This window comes from Thunnus thynnus, chromosome 2 (assembly GCF_963924715.1).
Source record: "Thunnus thynnus chromosome 2, fThuThy2.1, whole genome shotgun sequence".
NCBI lineage: Eukaryota > Metazoa > Chordata > Actinopteri > Scombriformes > Scombridae > Thunnus > Thunnus thynnus.
The window spans coordinates 25,194,759-25,215,911 of record NC_089518.1 but is presented as its reverse complement, the minus strand read 5'-3'; the positions used below and the strand labels follow the sequence as shown (position 1 = coordinate 25,215,911).

Below are 21,153 nucleotides of genomic sequence, written 5' to 3'. Positions count from 1 at the left end.
GAGCACCACGCTGTGCGGATACTATATATCATACACTGATTGAACATCCTCAAGGAAAAGGGGGCCTTTGTTTGTCGAGCACAGCACCTGCTTTTGAACCGAGTGTGAAATGTGTTGAAGCTGTTGTGTTGCGATAAGAAATGCAGAGGGTTGATCTTTATACGGCCTGAATGGGACACTGAGAGCAAAAACTCATAAACACACTGATTGCCGTCATTATGAGTTGAGGATGTGCCAGTGGATATCCGCAAGGATGTGTTCACTCAGTCAGCCAGACATTACCTGTCAGCCATTACAGGTTATTGCCCCATCCAACTGTTTTATAATGTCAGGGGTTATTTGGATGAGGATCAATGACAGTTTATCACTTGCTAAGGTGATGCTTTATGTTTTAACTTGAATTGTTTCAGAGTCTAATATCAAATATTGTAGGTAGGTGTGTGATTGGTGGTGAATTACAAAAGTGCCAACTACTGCTATTTTAATTTGTGCATGAAAACAAATCAGCTGCAAAACAAGTTACAGAACATAGTTGCCCCACCTGTAATTTAATTGTGGTGAACTTTTAGACTCAGCTGTCAGGTGTGTTTGAGCAAGATAATCTATCAGAACAGCACAGTAAACATGAACAAATTTAGCACAGACTTGTTTGGAGGCAAAGACATAATTGGCTCAAGAACCACAGTACACTAATATAATAATATACTAAATGAACCGCTGACACGATTACAAGTAACTTAAAAAGTCTGATTTGGCATTAAAATCTACTGTAGTGGCCATGTAATCAAAATTTTTCTGGTTCAAGTCTGGCTGGGGACATTTTTGGCATGTTGTCCCACTCTTTCTTCTCTTATTTAACTTATTTAATGCTTGCAGTTCAGTTTCATAATCGTTGCGGCGCAATCAGGAAAGATTATTTTCAATTAGAATCAACCCAAAATATAGTCAGCTTAGCCAAGTTGTGTTGGCTGGACCTACTTTGAAATAAAGTCAGACTGCCTGGTATGAAGCTGTCCCTCTGATCTCTATATTATTTTAAAATGAAAAGAGGAAAGATATTGTTATACTGCATAATGCAAAACAAGTCTCCCAGAGGTTTGCACACAAAATGTATTTGCAATATATATGACACAGCGCAGCTTTAGCAACTTGATATTTTTATTTCATATGACAAATCACCCTGAAACAGGGACATTCACATCTGTGCACACAGAGGTATTTAATGTTACTTGTGAACATACATAACAGTACAGAAACTGGAGCTACAGTAAAAGTGACACAGTGCTCTCTGTCAATCCAAATGTCCATGCATCCAACCAGATTAATACTATATCATGCTAACAAGCAGTTTTGTAACTCAAATGTGCTGCTCTCTGCATGCTCTCAACAAAAAAAACACTATTTAACCCAACACACTGTACCTCTATGAAGACCTTCAAGCTGAAGAAGGCCTGACATAGGGTCAGCTCACACATTAGAGTTCAGAGGTTTGGATTCACAGCAAAAAGCTGATGTCAACATGTCTCTGTGGTCCATTATTTGACCACTGAAGGATCCAACCACATTTGGAGGCATCTCCCATTTTTCTGGAACTTTCTTTCTTAGTCATGTCCATCTACAATCGGAATTCCTCCCTTTTCTCTCAACCAGGTAGTCAAAATCATGTTTTCCTTCAGTGTCCAGACAAAGCCTCCCTCTGCTCCTCTGCATCCACCTGCTCCACCTGACTGTAACTGGGAGGCTGCTCCCAGCTCCACGTGCAGTCTGGGACCTCTGAGCTGTCCTGAGTGTAGAGTGGAGGAGCCAGGCTCATCACCACATCCACCCCCTCGACTGTGACCACAAACTCAGGGACTGTATCCAGAGAGACATGGCTGCTCTGGGACTCCTCGTACGATGGAGGGAAGGAGCTGGGTCTGAAAAGATGGGGAAAATAGCAGCGGCATTAGTTTAGTTTAGTTTTATTCTATTGAACTGTAAATGAGTCAGAGTTATTCTGTCCCTTGCCAGATGTTAATAATGCACAGTAAAAAAAAGAATAATAGTTGAAATGACATGTAGAGTACATAAAAAATATATGTGAGAATTTCTATTTGTAGAGATTTGATGCTAAAACAAAAAGCAAACATTTTTTGTGCTACAAGTTATTCTTCCTCTCTTCCAAGGAGGAAGAATAACTTAATTTGTTTAGTTTAATATTTTTTCAAATATTTATAGTAAGTATTTTGCAAAAGTAATTTAATTACCAAGAAGCAAATTGAATAAGTATTCCCTTTTATCTACAAAACCAGGTTGTTTCCCTAAAAAATGTGGATGTTGTGACATTGATTCTCTTTCTTGTAAAGCTTTCCCAGGTGCTTTGTAATACAGTGTTTTTACACAATTTTTAAAGGATGGTCACAGGTAGTCTTACCTCTCAATGGTGTAAACATGGATGTGCTGTTGGTGTCCTCCTCTCTGGTACATCTTGCTCTTCATGCTGTGGCAGATGGTCCAGAAGACCCCGACGAGGGTCACGAGGAAGCCGACCACAACCATAATATATGCAGGGATGATACTCCAAGTGTACTTGGGCTCGTTCGGCAGGGACACCAAGTAGATCCCCATGCATGTCAATCCAAATCCCATGCCAGGCAGCACCAAACGGGCCAGAGACAACATCGTCTTCTTCACATCCATGTTCATTTACCTCACTTGTTGTTGTCTTTATTGGCGTTTCCAGATGCACTTGTCCTTTTTTTCTGTTTTCAGGTGGAGAGAAGTACCTTTACAAGTCTTGATGATACTTTTATCAAACATGGAGTTTCTAGGGAGTCTTGTAGTTTGATCGGTTTAGTGCCTGTTCAGGATGAGTCCAAGCTAGACTTGCTTATACCACATATAAATCCTCTCACCAAGTTTGAGTACCAACAAATTAACTGTAGTTGAAGGTGTGTCAGCCTGTGAAAGTGTCCTTGCCTCTGCAGACAGAAGGGGAGGTGGCTGGGATGTTACTGCCCTCGGTTGTATATTAACACAGTATTAATCTGGGGTCAGAATACGATGAAAGAGATAGAGGAGGTAGCAAGGAAGAAAGAGAAAACTCTTTGAGCCGAGAGCTAATAAATCAATGACAATGGACCGTAGTTGATGGTTAACATATTCAGTAAATTCTTCAGATTGTCTAGAAATGGACTTGAATGTCATTCTGGATTTGTGAATTAATTGCAAATGTTTAGCACATTATAGTGTAGTTGGACAGAGGATAAGGACACGTGAGTGCTTATTAATGTACAATATTTTCAACTGTTAGAGACATATTGTATATGTTTTCTTACAATATTGTCATTCATTTCTGTTTGTACACCAGCCTCTACTCTACTACTACTGTTGTACCAATGTTTCTACTGTGAGGAGTGTCAGGAGTGGGAAAAAAGCCTTCTCTCTGATGATGAAAGTTGTAAGTCAGTCAGTGGTACATATTGTAGATAAATCTGAGGGGCCCCTAGATGATTAAAGATATAAGAAAGACAGTAAGAAATCTGCTACACAAAATTAAGTAAATAACTTTTTTCTGACTTTTCCATTTGTGAAATACTGGTTACTTTCATGTCTTCAAAAACGGTTATATATGTTTTAGAGTATCTATAATAGTAATGCAGTCTAATCAATACCAGTGCTAAAATCATGTTAATTCATTTAAATTACTTTATGTTATTTAAAGGTATCCCTTTTTTAGTTTCAGAGACAATTGCAATGGGTAAAAAGGTTTAAATCTCACTTGAATCCAGAGATCACGGTTAAAAAAACAACAACAAAGTGAAAGGTAAAGCAGTTCAGGAGAAAGAGGAATTACTGATCCTGGTTTACTGCTGACTGTGAATATTGTCATATCCCCTGATAACCACAATTAGCAGGTAGCTGACTACCAATGAATGAGTGAATGACTAAATATAGGTGTTAATTTCTGAATTAACTTGTTTCAAGTGCCACAAAATATAAAAACAGTCCAAAAAGTACTGTAAATGATACAGTATATCTTTTGCACATACTGTCTTTTTATTTGCCATGAAAATTTTTCTTATTATTTTAAAATGTATGCTAGTACGTTGCAAAAATATCTGTAAATTAGCAAATGTTTAAATTTGCATCTGACCACATTTTACCCTTTGTCATGCACCCTTTTGTAAATTTACCCACTTTCCACCTAATTGCATACATAGCACCATGCCTTCACAGCTTTGAGTTTGGCCACAAAACTGAAAAAAATAATTATTTATGATACTTCAAAAAGGCAGAGGATTATAATTTACATTTTTTACTGGAGCAGTAAAATGAGGTTGATAAATTTCAAGTATTGCCAATTATTCAGGCCAAATTTATTACCAGACAGTGGCTTAAAACACTGAACACTTGACTGAGGCAGATGATCCATGCAAACATGTAAAAACAACAAAAATAAGTATATTTGAGTAGACTTTAAGCAAGAGATACATCATCCATGGCCATGTATAGAGATACATTTTTAATTTGATGGCTGTTACTTAGTCATCAGCACCAGCGACACAGCTGGCAGGGAGCCTACAGTATGAGACATTGTGTGCTGATAAAATGTAACAGCATTGCACAACATTTTTGTCAAAACAGTTGGCGTGAGCTTTGACACAGCACAGTCATAAGGTAATGTTTCCATAAACCTGTTTCCATAAACCTGTTTTCAGGAGCCTGAAAATGGTTCACGTGTACACAGTATGACAGTGTAGAAATAAGATAAATCAGCACAATTTGAAATGAAAGATATTTTACCGGCTTCTCTGAACATTGTGCATTTATGATTATCCTGTCTATTTGTAAATTTCATTTTATATGAGAAATGTACATGTAGTAGGATTAATTCACACTATTAAATTTGGGGAAAAACTCTTCAAGTGGCTGTAATATGATGTTAACTCATTTTTGTGCAATTCTATACATATTAATATAGTTATTTTTTCTTATTTCCTATTTGAATCTTTTCTTTGTTTCTTGTTCTTTCTTCTCAAATCTAAGATTATGTAAATCCTGTTCAATGAACAATATCTCTGAATGCTTTTCATGCACTTTGGCCTTGATACCCATTACAAGCTGTAATGTTCAAACACACTTTATTGTGAAAATATGACTTCCTAGTTACATAAAGCTGAATAATGAACTATGCTGTAAGTGCACCTCACCTGGAACAAGGCCATGTGCTTAAAACATTTGGCTTTGAAGTTTTCTGTCAACATTTTTTATATTATCCTCTCCAACAAGGCTTTTGCATTGTTTTTATTTGCACATGCACTAGATATTTCTTTATTTTCAAAGTTGCAAAATATCTTTCTATGCTGCTGAGGCTGGCACAAGTGCTTTGATTGCATCTAGGAAAAACTCAGACCAATCATAACTTTTGTACAGTGGTAATGTTGTGTAAATTGTGTTTTCTTTATATTGCACTGCATATAAAGTGTGTGAATACTGAGCTACATCAAAGATAGATAGATAGATATTCTCTTGCGCAACTTGTGACTTTCTTTCACTGATTTGTCCCTGGCCTCCACTGTGTACCTTGCTCTCTGTTTATTAGTCAACATCATCATAAGACATCATTTAATGACTCTTCATTATGAATGTTCTGTAATGGTGTTATGAATGAAATCCATCCACACTTGTTGTGAATGCAGCACAGCTATCAGAGCTCTTATTGGCACTCTGAGAGTGAAATGGTTTTATGAATCTTATCGGTCTTATCGGTGTGAAGTTAATCCCCTGAGCTCAGCCTGGGTATTATCTAGATATTGCACCACGGTGATGTTTTTTTCCGACAGGTTAACACACCACTGTGTCTGATGCCCACGTCAGATATCGGTTTCTTAATGGCGAGAAATTATCACGTAATGACTGTTAACAGTGGCACTATATAACTGTTAAGCAGATTATAAATTTTTGTGGCTGAGCTACATATTCAGCAGTCTGATGTACCGCCTTGTGAGATGGAAAACTGTGGCACTTTCAGTGGGACAGGTACTTTAGTCTATTTTGAAGATGATAATGGTAACATTAGCAGAACACTTCCCTGTGCTGAAGATAGTGTATTTTCTAACACTTCTATCTTGAGTGCTGTTATCACAAATTATCTGGACTGATAGCATGCATGCGTGACCTGCAAGAGAACAGCAGAGTTGCACTTAATATGCTCTGTGAAAATAGTAGATAGTCAGCAAATAATCTGAAACAAGTGTTCACCTACGCTGTGGTGTAATATTCATCAGGGAATGCAATACTGCTCGTGGGGATTTCAGGGTATAACAGATCCACTGCAGGTGAGAAATCCGATTTCAAAGTGTTTTCCTCTTTTCCTCAGGAGGCTGGTTTTATTTGTATGAAATCATTGTATGTGAGTGTGTATGTGTGTTTTTGGGGCTTTGGTGCCCAGATTGGAAGAAGCTGTTGGTTGTCTGATATGCACCTGTTTGGCACACTCCTGAAAACTGAAAACAGAAAAAAGAAAAACTTGAGAGAGACCCTCATAATCTGACAAAACATCTGTACACCCATTATGAGGGTCCCTATCATACACAGATTAGTTGACATTATCTCTGGTATTATTGAGGTTTACGGCTGCTCCACACAGTAGCTAGAAGATTACAGTGACCTTTTTTCACACATTCGTTGTAGGTGCCACGTGAATAAAAAGCATGAGGGGTCAGTTCCCCACATTGGTGATAAATCAAAGGAAAAACTAACATAAAGTGTGTTTAAGGTGTTGGGCCACTAAGAGCTGCCAGGACAGCTTCAATACTCCTTGACATAAATTCTACATTTGTCTGGCTGTTTCTAGATCTTTCATTGGGGGCTGTTAACTGGTGCAGAAGAGAGACAGGCATATTTGTATTGTTTATTTCTTTTAATTCATTTGAAAATAAAATTGTAATTCTCATTTGGTTAAAAATGACTCATACAAAAATATATATCCTGTGTTGCTGCTAGACTAGAGATGTACTAAAAAGCATCCTACGTCATTTATAGTTGATTGCAAGTCTGTTGTTGCCTTAAAAAATGGCATCAACACACCATTTCTGTTAGACTGCCACCCATTTGTGTTTGTGAAGAACATATCTGGTCCAATATGCTAAAGTGGTGGAATTAAAACAGTGTTAACAGTGTTAGCATCATGCACCATTCAGATAACACATGTGTGGGGACAGTATTAGATGTATCAATGTTATATTCATTAGGATTTACACAAGGCTTGTATTTATTTTGTTATCTACGGTATTTGTGAACAGTTATGAAGAAGTTCATGTAAACTGTGAAAGTCAAAAATTCAGCTTTCAACAGGGTCCAAATATTTTTGCTGGAGGGCTAGATTTGGCCCATTGGCTGCTATTTGCCTACCACTGATCTAAAAGATATTAACTCATTTGAGGTTTTTGTGATGGTGGTGAAGAGCACTGTTATGTTGGTCCAACATGTCCCATAGGTGTTCTACTGGGTTGAGATCTGGTGGCTGTGAAGGCCATAATATATGCTTTGCATAATTTTCATACTGATCAAACCATTCAGTGACTCCTCATGTCCTGTATAGAGGCATCTGCATTTCTTATGTTCCTTCACTCAGTTATTCAGATTATTCATCTGTCACCATTCCACCCCAGTACAACAGAGTAAATGTCATTTTGCTTGTGGTGCTCACAACAATTCAACATCTTTTTATGCCTTTATTCAAGAGTCAACAGATCCCAGTCAGACTCAAACTGAGGATATTGTGGTTCATGGCCACTTGAACACCCTAACATTTCTTCTTCTTTTTTTTTAGAAACACCCTGGATAATTCACAAAACACTACAGTTTTTATGGTCACTATGTCTTTGGTAAAAAGTAGTTCCAGTGAAAACTGTTTACAATGTCTTCTAATTCGAGTGTGCTGACGCTTTAAAGTAGGAATGTGGACTGGATGCAGCCTTTGTAATAAGCACATATCACACTACGTGTAATGTGAGAAATATGTCTATATTACCTGGCAAAAAGTTGTGCATATGTAAACATGTATTACATTCACTGTGCAGTCTATAAACCCACAAATTAAGCTCTCTCTCTCTCTTGCTCTCTCACACATATACACACATACACTCTGGCTTCTTTTAGACCTCATTATTGAGTGATAATTATAGACAGAGTAAGACAGAGAGCCATTAGTTGTGAGTGAAGGTGTGAAGGGCCGGTTATTAATCAGCTGGACTCTGATGAGTGCCTGCCATCCCCTCTGTCATTAATACTCATCAGGGTCAGACTGCACACTCGGCAGTACACAACTACACTCTTTATATGGTCCCCAATTCTGGACACAAGTCACACAGAGAGAGTTATTATCAGTTGTTAGTTTGTTGTTTAGATGATTGTGTAATATATATACATGGACAGTTTATGTTTATATAGTACAGTATGTGCACGATGGGCAGTTATTTGCAGTAGTAGTACCATAAGAGGTCCAGTGGGGGCGACATTGTATTATTATTTTCACTAACAACAGTGGATAGTGAGTAAGCTTTCTGCTTGCTAAACACTTTCTGATGAGGAAGATATATAAAGGGGTATACTCTATCTATGTATCTATCTATCGATCTATCTATCTATCTATGAAATATATAACTAACATAAATCCCTTTCTTCTAACACAGCAGGTCCAATAGGTTCATCATGTGGAGAAAAACTATCTCTCAGTCCTTTAGTCACATATGTAACTTTAATGTGATCCAGTTGGAGGCAGCACGAAGGTTCCAGCCTGCCTGGTTTTGATAACCATGATGCTCTGTCACACTGGGGATTGTGGTTTAGATTTTTTCCTGTTTTGTCACAGATTATAAATCTCATCAGTTCCAAGTGTTGGATAACATCTCTATGCTGTAAAACCATTCATTTACTCTCCAGCTATGGTGTCATTTTATCACTTTGGAGATGCTATTACAGATAACAAAGATATATCTGACTGACTGTGTTGCTTTAAGAAAGGATCTCAAAACCTTGTTACACAGAAACAAAGTGCAGGAAAGGGAAGGAAGAAATGACAATAAGGTTTTAAACTTTTGAAATCTTCTCTTTCTCTCACTCTCTCACTCCCACTGATACTCCAACCTTCAATCTCTACCTAAAACCTCCTTCTCTTACTGCTCTTGTCATGTCCATCCTCTGGTGTTACATGTGCACTTGCCTGTAGTGTTACATTGCTCTTTCCTGTAGTAGCTATATAAACCCTCGCAGTTGTCTGGACCAGCCGAGGCAGGAGGGGATCAATGCAGAGATCGATAGGGTCCCTGGGAGTCCTAATAGCCCTGTTACTGCTCCCTGACTCCCCGCCTGGCTGCCTGATATAGCAGCACACTAGGAGGGGGGGCTGTGTGTGTGCGTGTGTCATCCAAATCCTGTCTACGACCCCCCGCTGAGTCTGTACTTACACTTAGGTCATGATACAGCACAAGTTCTGTAATCGTGCCCGTTGATAGAGTTGATGGCTGAGGAAGGTCTGTATGAGCTATATGGCCTTCTACTGTGTTCACTTAGCCACTCAGTCTTTTTCTCATGTTTCCAGGAAGTAAGCCAGTGGTTGACACACCAATGATGGATCATATATATACATACATATGTATATTTGTACTGTACTTAAATGCAATTTTGAGCTACTCGTTCTTTACTTACTAGTTCCTAATTTTACCAGCCCTGTATCATAGGAGTTATGTCCAGTGGAACCATTCAGTGCCAGTGCAAGATATCATGTGCTGTACATGTAGCAAGGCACAAAGTAAGGATGTGGAGGTTGAAGTGGTGGATGGGTGTGTAGTATGTCTGAGTTCGCATCCTGTCACAGGCCTGTAATGAACATTTTAATGACCTCTTTCATTGACTATAACTATGATCTTTTCCTAACCTTAACCAAGTGTTTCAGTCGGCTAATCATAACTATACCTTGACTGCAGTTTAAGCACAATGTTTCTGTAACCTTGCCCTTACCATTGAGACATGTGTATACATTTTAGAGAGCATGAATTTTAAAAATGTTGCCTCCAGACACAAAAATCTTTGTCATTGAATGAATCCAGAGTTTTGCACAATTGTCCAATATTGACGTTCTTGGATTTTACATACTGTATGTTGGTCAGTTTTACTTGGCATGGTTAGTATCTAGTGAAAACAGTTGTATAATGTCTTTTGTAGCTCTGTAGGGAGCATTGCTTTAACGTCTGATGATGCATGCTTACAAACTGGAAGCATGGAGCCTGAAAGAATTGAGCACAAGGAAGCAGGGAGGGCTATTGAGTTGCATTATGGGAATTGTAAGACCGGTTGTTTTGGAGTTTGATTCTAAAAGTCAGTATATCTTGGCCCTGCTACCTAAATTTTGATCCTTTTTAAATCTGTCTCATGGAAATCTATGGAGATCGCTGGTATTCCTTTAGAAGATAAGTCTGGTGTTATGCTGTACTTTTCTTATTGTCAACAAGTCCCACGAAAAGACCAAAACCAACAATGCTTTAATCTATCTCTCAATACTTTCAGACTTTTCAACCCTGTCTGTGGATTTCAGCCCAAAGACCATTGGTTCCTATGAAGATGTAAACCTTTAAAAGTGTCTCACAAATATAAAAGGCTATGTTTTGTTTTTTTTTTTTACTTTTTCCCCTTTCCTACTTCCCCGGCAGTATCAATACATCACATTAAAATTGACATAATGCAATAGCTCCCCCTACCCACGCTTTCTTATAGCTTCCTTTCTTTTTTCCCTTTTTTATGTATTACAGTGTTTTTCAGAATAATGTAAAAGGTATCAACACAGCATAACACATTCCACTGAACAATAGCTTTTCTCCCCTATTTTTCTTACTTTTTCTGTTTTTAAGTCACAATTCCCGTAAACATTTCAAATGTTTCTAAGGCTAACATACATCTTATCATTAATATTGTACACATCAAGGGACTGAAAGTCCATTTCTTGGTTTAATTACACTGCATTGAGGATCAACTTTTACTGTACATACATGCAGGTGCAAATCATAAGACATTGGGACAAGAAGCTTACTGCACAGAAGCCACAGTGTGTTAATATTATCTATCTTTTAAAGATCTTTATATGCATATTTTACACTGTCAATAATGACCCTTGAAACGCACTGCATGTTTTTTAATGTATCTTCACTCCCGTGTACACTAGCAAGACATCTCTGTTGCTCTAATGGGGGCGATGAAAACAGAGTATCTGTACTTGTTCCTGTCACTGTCTCAAATTCATTAAGAATGTTGTCCTGGGAAAACTCCCAGCATTGTCGCATCTGGTGCCTGTCACTTAAAGTTTTTTCTACATTAATAAGATTTCTGCAGCTACTTGCAACAGTCTTAAAATATTGGTGCTTTGCCTCAAAGCACATGCACCATAACGTATGCAAGGGCTGTACATGGCTGTAAGTCTTGAGTAATGTATCATATAGTGACATTTCAGACTGATCACGTGTTCAAAAACATCCTTAAGTTTTGTGAAAAATTCACAAACAAGTAAGGTTAAAATAGACTTTCCCTTTTTATTTTTGGGGCAATTACAATGTCAACTATGTCACAGCAGGTCAGGAACACATCTCAATAATTGCAATCGGGTGGAACATGGTGTGCCATTAAAGAAGGCAAGAGCCTAAAAAGAGACCCTGTAATTCCAGAGTTCTGCATTAGTCGCTCAGAAAATTGTACAGGTCTGTTTTTTTCAATCATTTTGACCAATCGCTAGTTGTTGTAGTTCTTCATTAAATTCCTGTATGTTTATGTGTCTCTCTTTGTGTGCTTGGCACACAACTAGCTTCACTATGCGTGGATCAACTCCTAATAAGTCATGCATTGTGTTGCATTCTTTTGGATGCTTTTGTCACATCCTTCTTATTTAATGGAGAAGGACCATTTAATCCACATGTCACTTTATGCTCAGGGTTTTCAATACATTTCAGATGATACTTGTCTGCCTCTGGGCTTCTCAAGACAAAATCATCCTCATTGAAGCTTTCCTTCATTTCTGTGTATGTTGCCATGCAAAAGCAGCAGATTCTGTACAAGTTAAACGATATAGTAAAACCACCCAACATGTGGGCCGAAAGATTATCTGCTGAAAATGTTGCTAGTGCAGCATGAATAGTCTCTTCAAGTTTTTTAAGATCATCTAATATGGGTTTTAAGATGGTTTATAAACCATGCTTCACAAATGTTTGACAGACTAAAAGAGCCAGATGGATATGGTTAAGTTTTGATTGATGTTTGCTGTCAAGGTTGCCAATAGTGTATATATATATATATATAGTATAATAGAAAGTACAAAGCTTGTGTGCTTTGAGCCCTAAGGGATTGACCACTTCAAATTTATCTTCATAGAAATGAAGACGTAAGGCATGTGGATTAACTCTGAAGAAGGGATGTTCTTTGATGTAAGCACCATCAGAGTAGTTGCTTAAGTAATCTGGATCTCTGTCCATATACCTGTTGGCCTGAATTTCATCGTCTATGTCCTCATGTGAACAATAGTGTGTTAAAACCTCTGTGATCAGCACATAAGAGTATGTACCTATTTTGTGTCCACTTTCTGACCTCAAAACATGATGCACGGGTTCAATCAACTTGAGCTTAGATTTACAATGTTCCTTCAACATGTATGATGATCTAACAGCTGCTGAAGCTTTTTCAAAAATATAAATAAATATTTATTAGACTGTATCACCTCTCTTAGTTCAGGACATTCCAAAATATTGAAAATAGATGTCATTAACAATTTCCTGTTGGACAGCCTGATTTTTTCCTCTACATTTAAGAATGAAGCGACATTTTTTTCTGAATTAAAAAAAAAAAATTCTAACAAATTTCTCAATAGTGCGTCCATACTAGGCCTGAAAGATTTGTATAATACTAAAGTTGACTTACAGTCATTTGGTCATTTAGATATTAAAGTTGGCTTTGTGGGCATGGATAAGACCAACATGTTGAATCAGTTTCTTTAAAGGAATAGTTCGGGTTTTTTGAAGTGGGGTTGTATGAGGTAGTTATCCATGGTCAGTGTATTACCTGCAGCAGTACCGGCACAGCTGCTAAGCAACGTACTGCTGTGGATAGGACCAGCAGCAAAATGTATTTAAGCCACTTAAAAAAATCTATATCAGTTTAAGAATATGCTATATTTAGAATATTTTCACTGCTTTACCTTGCTGTCAGTAAGCCCTTTCCATCGGCACAACATTTTCTCAACTGTAGAACGTCCGTATTCCTACGTTCACTGTATTACGCTGCAGCAGCACTGTCTGACAAAAACAGCTGATGCTACAGGACACACAAAAAGAGCCTAAATTACTGTTCACAGACACTTCCTGTAAAATATTATTATGCACAATAACTTTTCTAATAAATGTATGTAGCTACATGAATCCACTCACTCCTGATAGATCTGAAACAGGTTCTTGCAGCTTCTGTGGACTCTTTGGTTCTCTTCTGCCCCAACTTCTCCTCACTCCTTTTCACCTCATCTTCATGAATCAAAGGTGCACACTCTGCTTTGAATTTGCATTTGAGGGACTGATGCCAGGTGTGCTAACACAAAAAATGAAACAAGGATAACCCCTACCATTAAAAAACAACTAAATGAATATATCCAAGGAAAGTAATAACATAACACACTTGTATTAATTATTGTGTTCTATATCAATCACTGTTTTCAAAATCATTACATCAGGAATAACCAGCTGCATAATATCAAAAACTATCAAACTTTTGTAACTTACATAGCCGTTTCCTTAAGGATACTTAACAATAAGTGCTTTAAAGGGGGGGCCCATTTTTTGTTTTTGTTTTTTTGAGGTTTTTATATCATTGTGTAGTTTCCCAGTAGTGTGCCATATATGTATTCAAATCCAAACATTCAAATTTGGTTGAAGTATGTATGTTTTAGCAGTAAAATGCTATTTTTCCAAGCCCTTCTAAAAATGTTTTCCCATGTGACCTGACGTAGGTTTCTTCATAATTTTTATGAAGATGTTGCTACATATAAACCTCCCAGCCCTCCTGGCCTCTTCATGACTGAGCCAAGCCTTCTTGGGGAATTGTGTGTTGTCAGTCTTCCAAATTAGCTATACTCCTCCCATTTAGACAATGTTATTGTGCTTCCCTTCCATCATATACTGTTCAAATTATGGTTTGAGATTTGCTCCTCTCTGATGAAGCTGTAATTAATTTCAATAAATGCGGGTCAAAATTGACCCAGAACAGCCACAATGTACAAAAATATCTAGCAGCTGCGCAAAAAATACAAAATTTAGAAATATTTCCATTATTGTAAATTTTGGGTCACTTTGGGAAAGTCATCAAATTTCAGACTGTAATAATGACATTAAGGTTGTTATACTGGATATAAAATTGGACCAAAACAGTATCCTGTTCCATCAGAAATAAGTGCGAATGTTTTGGATTGATTAGTACTTTGTCCCCCTAATTTCTTTTTATCTATGTTCTCTTGTTCTCTCATTATAAACTTGAAGAATTTCTGATACACCTGTTGATCAGATGACAAAGTACATTGTCTATGAAGACTGCCTGCTTGTCCTTTTCAAGAAGTGCTTGTTCTGCAACCATACATGCACCGTTGAACAGTTCTTCCAAGGCACTTTAGTCAGTATAAAGACAACCTGCACTCAATGCTCTCTAGTGAAGAGGTGGTAGATTCAGCCACATGTGGACAGCATTTCAGCGGGGAACCTTCATCTGTCTGCAGCCGTTGCCTTTACAGGGTCATCATTTGCTCAAACAAGGTACAATTATCACAAAATTAGTATTCAAACAATGGACAATTTTACTTGCATGTTGTTTACTACAGGACTCTAGACTAACTTTTTTTCCATCCAGCACTAGACATTTTTTAAAAATATTTATTGTGCTGAATAATATTACAGCACCACAAATATAGGTCCATTTTTTTACACGCCAGTGTGCTGAGACTTTCAAAATCCTTTTTGGAAATAAAGTTATATGCTGTGTTGTTCTTATTTCTACGAAACTGCCTCCATGTGGGCTCTTGCCAATTGAGATGTTAACAGGATATTGAATGACTGAGAGGTTTATGGCGTATACAGCTATTAAGGAAAAAAGGCAGGGCTAAGGGGATATTTGCAAGTCGTTCAAGTGTGCCTAGTTATAAATTTGACAAGCACCATGTCCAAAAATAGTCACAAAATGCTTCTAAAAGGTTGCACTCTGGAGCCCTGTACTACCGCTATAACAATATACTCAACTTCCTAGTTCCTGAATGCACTGAGGCATCTGCAAAACCACCTATTACATTTACCAGTGTTTGTTCAAACAGGAGCAGAGGCTGCTCATACAGGAGGTAGCTTGAGATCATGTGGACCTGGATGGGGACATGCGTGCTGACTCTCCAGGTATGGTCTTCTTGTACAATATTCTCAGCACAGCGTGCATTCCTATCTATCCTAAATCTTTACTTTTATTGCATATTTTATCATTCTGTAAGGCAATTTGAATTGCCTCTGTGTATGAAATGTGCTATATAAATAAATCTGCCTTGCCTTGCCTACATCAGGTCAATGTGCCAAGTATTGTTCATACACATCCACGGATCTTGGAAGGAATAGATTAGTAGTAGTAGTAGTAGTTGTAGAATAGTTGGATGTACAACTTGTGCAGGTGAGAATGAGATGAAAAAATACCATTTGCTACAACTCTCTCTATAATATCTACAGGTAGATACCATGCTTTTGCAAATCGGTTCACTATTGAGCTTGCACCATCTTCTGACAAAGATGGTTTTTGAAGGCTCTGTAATGGTTTCCTATAGTCTTTCTACCGGAGCCATACTGTAGCCTTGTAGGAGAATGGGGCAAGCTCAGTAGTGAACTGATTTGCAAAATTATGGTCTCTGTGTGTAGATATCATACCTGAATGTCCATCAATAGGGCCTGTGTTCAGTTTTACTGGAATCGTCATTTAATTATTTTTCAGAGCAACAAAGTGGGAACAGTCTCCAGATGGAGAAGGAGGGATTGATCCGAAGCCTTGACACACTGGAGAAGGCAGGTGTCCTCAGGAGCTTGGTGTCTGACAGTCCATTCAGGCTAAGGTGGAGAGAGCAGACATTTTACACTTCTATGATGTGTGGCATGTGCAGAAGGGCATGTCTACCACTTGTTTCATTCATTTCCTTCATTCTAAACAAAAATAGAATAGCCAGTCAACAGAGTTATCCAAATAGATAACCATATGATAATTGAATTCTTGTGGTAGTCAAGTAATAGCTGTATGGTCGTCATAGCTGTCTGTGCTTTTGTAATTTATGAATGTAATCTGAAATTCATTATACATAAAATGAAAGTCATTCGGGATTTTACAAAATTTGCAGTGATTAATCGTGTATGTGTGTGTGTGTGTAAGAGAGAGAGAGAAAAGGTAGAGACTGCAGTCTGGACTGCTCACAAGTACCACCTGGTGGTTGTTGGTGCAGACTGCAGCTAGAGATGGTTATAATTGCCTCTTTGCGCTCCCCCTGCCTCTCTCCCTCTCTCACTGCGGCAGTAATACCGTGGCACAGCACCATTAACGCTGCAGCAATTGCACCAAGTGAAAGCAGAGACATCTGTATGTTATGATCTCATTACCTACATTTAGCAAAACTAAATACTTATTTATTTTGGAAATAACTTAAATATTGATAATATTTCCATTTGTTTGTTCCGGTGTGTCCAAGAAACTTGATGCCCTTGGCAAAGAACGGGACTACAAGGCTATGATTGCATGGCGACCATGAGTCACAAACCACATGTGCTGGTCAGCTGTCTCATCACAATCAGGCAATGAAATGGTTGCCAAGTGGACCTCGATGGTCAGTCATGTCCAGAACATTCATGTCCATGAAAACAACAAGTCTCCCACTTGCCTGCACCCACCCCTCAATGGCGAAGAGGCAAGGGAATGGCTGAAGCCAAGTATGTATAAAGAAGCATAACAAACATAGTCCTTTTTAGAGGTGAAGCCTCTCCATGAGCTGTAGGTGAAACTTACTTACTCACATGATCACTCACTCACTCACTCACTCACTCACTGACAGGATCACGGTTAGCTATAGGTGCACTCCATTTGGACGTGCTGACTTGTCGCTTCAGTGAGAGCCCTTAATATTCAACCTAGGCTATTAAGCTACTTACAATTTCTTTTGAAAAAGCCAATGACAATGTCCAAACATTATAGCTTATAATGCAAGCTGTGCATGCGAGCAAATAGACCTAAATAACTAATCTTCTAAACACAAGACTATAGAACATGGGTGCAAATAAAGAGTGGTGCTTTGCATCTGTGACAGTGTCCTTGTCGTTGAATATTTGTCTGTCAAATCAACTTCCCTTGTCAGCTGTGAGCATAGCACACAAACAGGACTCGCGTCGCTCAATTCAAATAACTGTGCTTTACAAATCCCTATAAATGTATTACTGATTTATTGGAAATTTGTTGTCCTTGATGAATATGTTATTTAAGACAGAGATTGCGGCAGGGATAGTCAGTTATCACCACTGCAATTTTATCCACTACACTGCAAAAGAGAAAATAGTATGCTTGTCTTTTCACAAGGCACAAAAGCATGCTAGAAGCTCTCCAGTATCATCCTCCATGAAAGCCTTCTGAAGGACATCAGTAAAATGAGCCCAAAGTATCAAACCTTTTCTATTGAGGCATACCACAGCCTTGTTCTGAAGTTCTGTCCCAAGAATCTAGACTACTCCTTCACTGGAATACTTTGCAGGTGTACAAGTGTGTTTTGTTATGCTTAATCACATTTATAGTTAGATTTATATTCAAAGAATAATATGCTTATCTTTTCAAAAGACACAAAGGCATGCAAGAAGCTCTCCAGTATCATCATCCAGAAAAGCCTTCCAAGGGACATCAGTAAAATGAGCCCAAAGTACCAAACTTCTTCTATTGAGGCATACCACAGCCTTGTTCTGAAGTTCTGTCCCAAGAATCTAGACAATCCTTCACTGGAATGCTTTGCAGGTGTGCAAGTGTATTTGTTATGTTTGATCACATTTGTAGTTAGATTTATATTCAAAGAATCCTTGACCTCCATAAACATTAATTAGATATTTCATTGGGATTTTGGTTTCAGACTTCGTCTCACTGCTATCCATTACAATGAGAATGCGGACAGTCCCCAGGCAACTGATGGAGATGGAAATCCATGCTTTCAGATGAGCTACCCCAAGTGAAAGATAGGTGACTACAGTGTGAAGGTCTTAAAGACAAGCCTACTTGAGTCATAACATTTTATATTCAAAGGCATTGCTGTAGTTGCTATAAGTAATACAACATTCATGTGATTTAGGTGTGATTGCTGGATAAAATATCTCTGCATCATTATAAACACACAGACTACATCGACAGCCTCCTAGAGCTGCTGTTCAAGGATGTCCTGATGGCACCTGGGAAGTACCAGGACCTAGGCTACTTGCCAGCATTCCTGTCCCTCCCCCCCTTAACTCTCAGTTTGAGACCCAGACAAAGATGACGCCGTGCCGGGATACATGATGCGCTTTGCTGCAAGAACATAAAAGGACAGTGAGTATGACAATGTGGTATTCATAATGTTTTGTAAGCATTTATGATGTGTTCATGATGAATTTCTACAAAGTCCTTTTACATAACTTGCATAATTCAAAGTCATGCAGTCCAACAACTGGAACTGGTAATCTACATAATTGTGTTCCGCAATATCTAATTGGGAGAAGGACCCAAAGAATGCCTTGGGAGCTTTAGAAGGCTGTGGAGCATTACGAGTAACTAGAAAGGTATTTCTTCCTCTTTGGTGATGAGATGCCAAGTTAATTTTGGTGGCATGAAAAGTACGGTGGAGGCTTAGTTTACATATAATGGTATAATGAGCCTCCTGATTGAATCACATCATTTGGTTATTTTATGGGAAAGAGTTCAGTTGAAGCTAATCCCACACAAGTCATCGCAAAATGACATTTTGAACGGATTCTTCATGTTTGTGTTCCTTTGTGTCAGACAGTACGACAAGGGCTGAATTTACTGTCTTTCTCTGGTGAGGAGATGGCCATAGTTTTAATTAATTTTTCAATTTTAACTGATTGTCTTGTGTGTCTGACTGCAACGGGGACTGCAAGCGACCTGAGAGAGAAGGCTGATGCTCTGAATTCCTGTTCTGAAAGGATGGCCCTATGGTTTATATGTGGAGGAGCTCAGTACACAAATACATGTGATTTTCCATTTAAGCATCACCATCAAAGTTGGTTACAGCCACTACCACTCGATGCATTTACACTAACAGTCAAAACGTCTTTACATTTCTAACCAGACAACAAATGAATCCAATCTACTCCACTCAGCTGAGCCTTTCTCTTTGCCTCTTGGAAAGAATCAACTTATTTCCGACTTTGCATGGACTTTTGTAAACTGATTTATTTTGAATATTTTGAGTAAAAGAACAAAACAAAAACACTTGACTTTAAAAAGTTTGAGTTAGATGGGAGGAAGCTTGAAGCCTGTGTAGGTGCCTGTGGGGTCTGGGTACTGTTCTTGGAGTACAGCGCATGCTGGAATCACCACCCTCACGTGCTTCTCCAAATAGCTCCAGCACCACTGGACAAAGTTCCGATACGCAGAATATCTATTTATCTTATATTTTGATTTCCTTCCTTACTCAATGAACTTTAGGTCTCAAAAGAAACAAGGAATGTCAGTGAAAAATAGAAAAATAAAGTCTGCTGTCTCAATCAAGGTAAGTCACAGTAAATGCCATAAAGAGCATGTACATATGCATAGGCTTGTGCATCAGCTCGGTCACCCTATTGTTTTGTTTCTATGGTTTATTGGCAACCTGTGTTTTATCTCTGTTTTTACGATGATGGAACATGTGTTACCAATAGTAGACAGATCAACCCAAAAGTAACACATAATTATGATTAGCAACCAAGGCAACAATATATTCAATTTTATATTCCATAATACCTCATAATATCTATTAAGACATGTTTGTAATTCTCTACAATGCAACTTACCTGTCTATAGTCAAAGGCTGCTCAATGTATTGTCTGTGTACACACACAGACAAACATTCACACAACCAAACGCATGATTCCCTCCAAGCTTACACCTGGCAGAGTTAATGACATGTCGAATTAATGGCACTTATAACCCTCATGGAGGCATACTGCACATGTAATGTTCGGTGCAATCATAAACATTGTGGAGACCTCCAGAGATGTATTAAAGTGGACCCTCATAGGCTATTTCAGAGTGACCACACCTAGGTTAGCTAGCTAGCTAGCCTTAGGCTATAGCAATCTTTTTTTTTAGCAAGCTAACAAGTAAGCCATTTGATTCAACTCATTTAGACAAAACCTTTAGATAAAACATATAGCAGAGGTGGTCTATAAAGCCATACCTTTGGTCATGTACTGTAATCTGTATTTTTGGATGGACACCAAATGGCTGACTTTAATTAGCTAGCAAACCCTAGGCTGGTAATTTTCTAGATCATGCTAGCTAGCAATTTAGCCATTAAGTTCAGTCGAAGCTCATTCAATTTTCAACAAAAAAGGTTGCATAGAACATATAACCCACTATGTCTTTAACTTTTCAATTCAACCTAACATTACCTCTGAATCTCTGTGCTTCTTCTTCTGTCACATTTATTCCTGACTCCTCCAACTTCTGGAGGACTTCCTCCTTGAAAGCTCCATCTTCAGATTTGCATGCCAAGTGCAAGTGAAAGTTGGGAGAAGTCGGCTTGTATTACTGCTACAACCAATGTGCATGTGTGAACTCCCTCATTCAAATATCAAAATTTCCCATTGCAGCTCTTTATTTGGCCTAGGTGATCATCACGTTGTTTCCAGGATAAATATTTGAAATTAGGTTACTTGCTGTCCATTTCTTATATTGCCAGCGTCTAGCAGGCTTCAGCCTAAATATTACATGAAATTGATCATAACTCAGAGATAGCTGTGTGAAAATGTAGCCTAGGCTACTCAAATTTCACTCACATTAATGGCAGGCCTATAGCCTTCTGCAAAAGTATGGGTGAGCTTATTTTGGGTGATCGTCAATATTCTGTTC

General features: G+C 38.3%; 1 protein-coding gene across 2 annotated transcripts; it reads right to left on the bottom strand.

Annotated features, from left to right (window-relative positions):
• Nucleotides 1–881: 881 nt before the first annotated feature.
• LOC137198682 (transmembrane protein 252-like) lies at nucleotides 882–20,919 on the bottom strand. 2 transcript variants are annotated; one of them, XM_067612564.1, is made up of 5 exons: nucleotides 20,694–20,919; nucleotides 13,449–13,602; nucleotides 13,220–13,335; nucleotides 2,414–2,741; nucleotides 882–1,916 (listed from the first exon to the last, which is right to left on the bottom strand). In XM_067612564.1, the coding sequence occupies exons 4-5, from the start codon at nucleotides 2,683–2,685 to the stop codon at nucleotides 1,673–1,675; spliced, it is 516 nt and encodes a 171-aa protein (XP_067468665.1). In that variant the 5' UTR covers nucleotides 2,686–2,741; nucleotides 13,220–13,335; nucleotides 13,449–13,602; nucleotides 20,694–20,919; the 3' UTR covers nucleotides 882–1,672. The 2 variants fall into 2 exon arrangements, with proteins under 2 accessions (XP_067468665.1, XP_067468674.1); XM_067612573.1 differs by lacking the exons at nucleotides 13,220–13,335; nucleotides 13,449–13,602; nucleotides 20,694–20,919 and having other exon boundaries at nucleotides 2,414–2,998.
• Nucleotides 20,920–21,153: the final 234 nt, after the last annotated feature.